This window comes from Zingiber officinale, chromosome 6A (genome assembly GCF_018446385.1).
Source record: "Zingiber officinale cultivar Zhangliang chromosome 6A, Zo_v1.1, whole genome shotgun sequence".
Lineage (NCBI taxonomy): Eukaryota > Viridiplantae > Streptophyta > Magnoliopsida > Zingiberales > Zingiberaceae > Zingiber > Zingiber officinale.
Genome location: NC_055997.1, coordinates 70,093,282 through 70,100,997, shown reverse-complemented (window position 1 = coordinate 70,100,997; position 7,716 = coordinate 70,093,282). Strand labels below are relative to the sequence as shown.

The 7,716-nt window shown below is 34.7% G+C and overlaps 1 protein-coding gene across 1 annotated transcript; it reads right to left on the bottom strand.

Annotated features, from left to right (window-relative positions):
* Positions 1 to 2,124: 2,124 nt before the first annotated feature.
* LOC121994900 lies at positions 2,125 to 3,784 on the bottom strand. The gene is made up of 6 exons (XM_042548785.1): positions 3,617 to 3,784; positions 3,444 to 3,530; positions 2,910 to 3,092; positions 2,774 to 2,827; positions 2,580 to 2,702; positions 2,125 to 2,496 (listed from the first exon to the last, which is right to left on the bottom strand). The coding sequence occupies exons 1-6, from the start codon at positions 3,782 to 3,784 to the stop codon at positions 2,125 to 2,127; spliced, it is 987 nt and encodes a 328-aa protein (XP_042404719.1).
* Positions 3,785 to 7,716: the final 3,932 nt, after the last annotated feature.

The following is a 7,716-nucleotide window of genomic DNA, read 5'->3' as shown; positions in this document are numbered from 1 at the left end:
CAAATCCATCTCTTTGTCAATTGTTTGTTATAACCATCTTGACGATAAATGACAATTGATCTCTAATGCGATCAAGCATTGGAAAGGGGACTCTGATAGTGGACCAGATTAGACGGAGGAGGCACAAGTTCAAGATAAACAAAGATGAGCTATTTCGCTAAATCCGAAATAGTTTGAGTCATCCCCAAACAAAGGTTGTTTGAAAGGTATGTTTTGATTTATGTTTTGATTCATTTGTATAATGATGCATGTGTTAATAATTTTATTTAGATTTTACTTAAATGATCTAGTATGTTTCAATTAGATAGATTTGCATGTCTAAATAAAAGGATTAAATTGATATTAGATGAATCATTCAAATGATAGTTTATCTTTGTTATATTTTAAGAATCTTACTTAAATGGTTAGATTATAATGCATACTTAGATTAAAGATCATACTCATGTTACTCATGTTTGTTTTAGAAAATCCATATGAACATTCCTTTGATTAATTGATAAATCATAAAATAAATTTTAAACTTCTATTGTGCATAAGAGTGTAGAAACATAATACATGAAATTTGAATTTCGTTCCAACAATACCTGCATGTTGGAGGAGGAGAGTACACCGGAGGAGAAGAGTATGCTGAACTGGTATGATTCCTAATCACCGGAGGGGAGATTGTAGTCGCCTAAGGGAAGATCGTCAGTTGTCGTGGGATTGTTTGTGCAAGGTGAAGATCAGGTTGCGAACCCTAATTTCTTTTTAAATTTAGCAATAGACACTGTTTAGTTTGTTGCTTTTAGCAACAGCTAATATATACTCTAACACTATAATCAGCTGATTTTTAAAATTTTATTATATAATTAGTGACAGAGTACTTACTCCATCACTAATAGCAATGACGAATAAGTTATCCGTGACTAATAGTGATGGAATAAATAATCCATCGTTAAAACCGTCACTAATACATGATTTTCATCTAGTATCCTACATAGCTAGATCACTTCCTTTTATTCTCTCTCAAACCTTGGATGTTCATGTTAAAGTCTTGAGATTGAGTTCTTCCTTCTTAACCCCTAGATTTACGATTGAATCCTTTATATCAGAGGAGACCAGACTTGTTATATGTTCACATATAGGATTTTTTTTTTAAAGCTAAGTCAAGTGGATTGTATGCTTATATATTAAAAAATCTACTTGAGTACAAAACTCTTAGGAAGGACACTCAGTACTCCCAGTGTGGGAAATCGCAAGTCACTCCTGAGCACTATGTATCCCGAGTATCCTATCCACTTAGTGACTTGATCTCTTGAGTCACTCTTGGAGCGAGACAACCCAACACTTTGTACTACATACATTGGCCACATCCCAAGCTACTTGAATCAGATTTAATTTGACTCGGCTCCTCGATCCCACGCGAGGGGAGAAGTGTTGATATCAGAATCGTATTCTTTCTCAGTACAACAAACTCAGCCTATATGGTGTCTCCAATTCCACAAACTCAACCAATATGGCCCAACTCTAGATCAGACTCGAGTATGGTCCACATACAACCCACGACCAACAACTCTAGGTTTGTTTAATGACCCCTCAGATTTTAGAATAATAATCTTTTATAAATATTAAAGTCAGTGGAATGAGCAAGAGGAACTTGGTAATCAACCTAGCCTTACTTTCTTAATCCTCTATTTTTTTTCATTACTATTTTAATTTTATTTTTCAAAATCTCATGATAACTTAAATATCAGAGGGACTCATCGGGATGACTCGCATTGCCCTTTGAAATGTTTAATCCATTTAAGTTGATATGGCCAAAATGTGAAAGCAAACTTCATCAGTAATTTTCAATGAGAGATTTCTGTCCAAGGGCAGAGCCACGCTCAAGCCTATTCGAGCGGTAGCCCAAGGGCCCGATGGTGTTTAGAAAGGGAAAAACTCGGATTTGCTATTGGAAAAAGGAAAAAAACATAAGAAAAAGAGGAAGTAGCGCAGGGTGATGGCGTAGCTTGTAGCCCACAACCCGAGATAAGTCGAGATAGATCACCCGGGCGACACTACCATTGTTTCCAAAAATAAACTGGCAGCTAGAAATATATTTCTTTTATTTGTAACAATTCAAATTCAATAATAAAAATTATTCTAACGATGAGAAATTGAACTCGGAGGATTCTGTGGCGCTGGCTTCCATCCTCCAGGGCCACCATAGAACAAGCCAGAATCGACATTGTATACGGCTTCATAGAAGGGTTTGCCAATATCAAGGAACGTTTCTGCATGCTGGACATATGGCGGGTATGGATTAAGCTCCCCATTCAAAACGGTGATGTTCTTAAAAGATGCTCCTCCAAGTTCCCCATTGCCCGTCGGAGGACTAGGCTGATCCGTAGGAGAGCTAGCTGTCGCACTCAGTTGAATCTGAGAAGAATCAGCCAAGTTGTTGAAGATCTCCTTCGGCCAATAGCCAATCCATTCTTTGTCATTGACCAGCATCCAATTAGACGTTTTTGGATCCTAGAAAAAATAAGCAGACCTTTATTTTCAAACCGTCAAAATAAAAAAATTAAAAAAAAAACTGAGAGTTGAGCTTCTGTTACCTTAAATATACTGAGTGCCAAGTTGCTTAGGGTGTAAACTAGGCCTGGTGTCACCCTTTCACTTGTTTGGATGAAACCAGCACAATGGATGTTGAAGCAACCAGTCTTTTGATACCCATCTGTCTAAAAAGAAAATCAAGTTATGATCATGAACTATAGTTAATCGATGAAGACTAAAACATTCCAAAACTCACTGTCCAATAAGTGAACAAGTGAGTCAAGTTGTCTCCCTCAGCTTCATGATGAACCTACACAAGAGATAGAAGAAGAAGTGATTAGTTGAATGCAACAACAAGCCATGAGCATTGACTATTTGCGATTAATACTGACATGAAATCCAGCTTGTACGACGTTGCGGTAATCCAGAGGGCCTGTTTCTCCTTTATTGACAACTATTTGTGTTGCGCTTGTTTGAGTATCCAATACACCGGAAAGTTGATAAACATCCAAAATAGCTGATATTCCATAGAACTTCACTGATTCATTCAAATCCGAAAATGACACTCCAGCCGTCTGCAGATTCATATGTATAAATTCAGAATAGAATATTTAAACCCTTGCAAATGTATAGTTGCATATATATACTTACATAAGCTTCAACAGTTACAGTATCCTCTTTCAGATCTATGCGTTTGGTTCGTTGGATTTGCTTTTCTCTAATCAAATCTTCTCTTGTAGTTCTTCTGATAAGGACAGTGCCCCGAGGACAACGTCTAGGCAGCTTTACGGTTTCTGAGGATGGATTCTTGTTCATGCTCTTTGGAAACGATATAGATTTAATTTGTGTGATTAAGTGTGCATAGTCAAATGCATATTATGAGCACTGATGAAGATATAATATATAATTGAGATTGTTTTACTTACCTGAAGAGTGTGGTTCTTAAGCAAAGGATGATCGAAAGCTGGTTGTTTGTAAATATCCACACAGTCAAATGTGATCCCATACTCATCCTGTATCATTAATTTTTAAAAATAATTAAAAAGTATTTATAGGAAAAATTAAAAATATTTAAATATGAGAAGATGGTGTGGCTTGCCTTGAAAGATTTGACATAAGGCTTGTTAAGGGATTTGAGCTGTGTCTGCAATTCTTTCTCTTCTGCTTCAGACAAATACCTTGCAGTATGATCTGCAGCTACTGAGTGATACAGAAGAGCACAGAGAATGAATAAAACTAGAGCTTGTGATCCTTCCATGTGACCCATCTTCTCTTGAAGTAATCAAATCCACAGACGCTTATAAAGCAGAATAAAATCTTCTAAAAAGGAATGTTAATAAATAGTGAGAGATAGGAAAAAAAAGGGAGAAAATAGCAGGTTAGAGATGGTAACAACCATGAATGAGATTTTATTCATGATTAGCGGGTTTATGCGAAGTGTAATTAGTTTTCAAGATATAATTGTAAGATATTTATGAATAATTTGAGCCAATTTAATTATCTGCTTAAACAAATACCTGCAAAAAGTAGAACAATGTTATTTTGAAAGCTATTGGAAAATTTTAATTAGCTTCAACAAGTACTGATTTGAGAATTTTGGAGAGACTTGTTGTTAAATATAATATGTATTTGAATTTTGGAGAGACTTGTTAAATATAATATGTTAAATACATAAATAGTGGTCCTTACTGGAATCTAAATAATTATCAATTACAAGAATTTATTTATTCTTGGTAATCTTTTTATTAAAAAAACTGTATTTATTTAACAAACTCTAATGATTACTAAATTGATGGACTTTTTTTGCATATCATCTAAAAGAAATATTTTCAAAAATTAAGAATTCAAAGTGTAAAATCCTTTTATGTAAAGTTACGTTTTTAAACAAAGAAAATCATTATCAGCAGCTGCTTGTGTATATACGTATAGTTAAGTAATGAAAGAAATTATAATTACTTTCTTAATCAAATTTTTTATCATTTATTAAAAATGCATGAGTTGTAAATTTAAGAATATTCCCTCTATCCAATTAATTTTGCTTTAATTATTTCTAAATTTATTTTATCTTATAAAGATATGGATGGAAACATCATTATCTTTCTTAATCTTATTTTAATTTTTTATGTATACCTTTATTCAATCAAATTATTAATTTTTTTAAAAATGTACTTTGTTGACTCTAAACACCACCGCAACTCTTACGAGTCATCATCTTCGATATGACCAAACGGATAGTCAAATCATTCTTTTGAAAAATGCCATCGGACCACACAAGGGTTATCTAAGCTAAAAAGGCCCAATCCACACCACAATTTTCTTTGAAATTCACTTACAGCCTTTGACACACCAAAGGAATCTCAAACTACGTACTAAGTTTAGGATAGCAAGTGTGTGCAATATTTTCACAAGTAAGCAAGATTAAACCCTCAACAAAATAAACCCCTAAGGCCTACAACCTTTGGTGTACTAAAAGAATCTCAAAGCACTAGATTTGCAATTATAGAGGTGAGTACTTGCCCTTATGGTTCTAGAGAAAATATAGTAAATTATAGTTATTTTATTAACTACCAAAACATATAGAATTGAAAGACTTATTCTATGATAGGAAACAATAATGAAGTATCCATTTTTTAACGAGCCAAGTTCATTGTGGTAATCCTATGGCTTTATATCATATATCACGGCAACCTATGGCTTTATATCATATAACTCAGTCACATCTAAAAATTTTTAGGTACTTATATGACCTATAGACTCATGATCTTGGGCAAGGTTCAAAATTTTTAAAATATGTTAATTTTTATCTTTAATTGGAATCATACTATTTTATTATCGTGTGATATTGATTTTCGATGGAGCATGTCGATAATGAATTGAAAACGAAATGAAGCATCGGAAGGATATGCTATTTATGTAAGCATGATTTTAAACATATCATTTTGAAAAATTATTAAAACTTGCTAGCACTTAGCATAGACAATATCTTCTTCCATTACTTAATCTTCTTAAGGCTTTAATCTTCAATTTGTCACCAACACCGTGCATTAAAGCGTCAATATAATACTGAAATAAGATATTCCCCCCATTCATCTCTCTTTCACCTCCCGTTCTTATTTCATATTGTGTGGAGGAGGGACTGTCAACATCACCCTTGGCTCCATCCTTGGGTACGAGATTTCAAATTATGCTCTCGAGGTGGTCACGATATTTGCACTCTCATACTAATGGTCTTAGGATCGAAAAGATATTTGCTCTCTTAAACCCATGGTCTCGTGATCGAGGTTCTTTTCCCCTTACAAGAGCAACATGGCCTTAACTCTCTTGGACTTAAGCAAGTTGTGGGTCAGGTTTCTTTCCCCCTGATAGGATCAAATTGGCCTTACGTCTCCCAATTATAGGCAAGTCAAGGATTGAGTAATCTTTCTCCCTTTTCATTAAGAGGTCGACTCAATTTTATCTCTCTTGGACTTAGATAGATCTTTAGATCAAGCTTCTTTCCCTCTTATAGGGCCAACTTGGTTTTATCTCTTCTAGACTTAGGCAAGTCTCGGGATTGAACTTATTTATCGATTGATTGAACTTCTTTGCCGGTTATGGGGTTGACTAAAACATCCTCTGTTAAACTTAGATAGGTATCATGATTGAGCATTCTTTCCTCCTTTTCACTAAAGGGTTGACTTAGCCATCCTCTCCCATACTTCGGTGAGTTTTGGGATTGAACATTCTTTCCCCCATACACTAACGGGTCAACTCAACCTTCTTCACTCCCAAGCAATTGTGGGTTGCACCATAGTCTCAAGATTGACTCGTTATTTCCTCTCCTAGACAGTCACCAACAACTCTAGTTCGGGATCTACATAATTATTCTCTCCCCAACTATGTCAATCTATCTAAGTTGCTAGATTGAACATGGTGTTCTACTATTATTTCTCCAACTCCATCGATCTATCTAGGTCAAAAGATTGAGTTTGGCATCTATCATTCTCTTCATGACTTCATCGGTCAATCTGAATCATAGGATCAAGTTTAGTCTTCTATTATTCTCTATCCAACTTTGTCCGCTAAGTATTGAATTTTTAAAATAAAATATATATTAATAATAAATAGACAAACTAAATCATCGAACACTAGGTGAGAGAGCTAAATTAAAATTAGATTGGGCTCAGACTAAATCTAACAGGTAGGCAAAAAGTTAAAGATAATGTTTATTCAAACCGAGATTGATTCAGAGTTGATTTGATTAAGCAATATAATGGTTGAACCAAATTTAAATTTTAAATTGATTCAACTAGGTTAAAATGAATTAGAATATTATTGAAAAAAAATATTCACTTTCTTCTCTTTTTCTCTCCTCTTTTCTCTCTATGCACGCAACAGCCTCGTCGCCATTGCCATGCCTCAGTGCATCCCTCCTCTCTTTTATTTTTTCTCTTCTTCGATCTCCCCCATTCCTTCTTTTCTTCTCTTTTTCTTCTCCAATGGCAACAAACTATTTCTTCCCCTTTCTTCTTCTCAAGAACAAGAGCCCTCTCATTTTCTCCATTCTCCTCTCTAGCAAGCAACAACAACTACTGTCCGCTCCCAACAACAAGCGAAGCAACCCTCCTCTATGGTTCTTTCGTTGTTTTTCCAACCAACCACATCCGTCGAAGTCGTCATCAGAGCCATTCGGGGTCAACACTGGAGCAAACTTAGGCCCACTGGCTAAGAGGAAAATGTTCTCCTCCCTTTCCTCTTCATAATTTTCAAAGCCACCTACTCCCCTGACAACTAATAACATGTTTACCTTGTTTCCCTATTTTTAGTCAGCCAACATGAGCTTCCTGGTAAAAGATAAACAACAACTGTTTAGTCAATTGGAGGAAGTTGTAAGGTATATATTTATGTTAGTAGGTTAGTATTATATCGAGTTAATTTTACTATTTGAGTGTGCATTTTTTATGCATGTGATTTGATCTTAAACTCAATTAATAAAGTCTACAATACAATGCATAGCATGAGTGAAATTGTGATTGAATCATAATTAATGGGTATCTCTTCATGTATAATTATGTACGTATTGAAATATTCCCTTGTTGATAAATTGATGAGATTATACATCATCAATTCTGTGAGATTAACACATGTTATACTCCTTAGTTTAACCAAGCAAATGATCCTCACTAGCTGGAAATATTGGGATATTGAGAATTAACATAT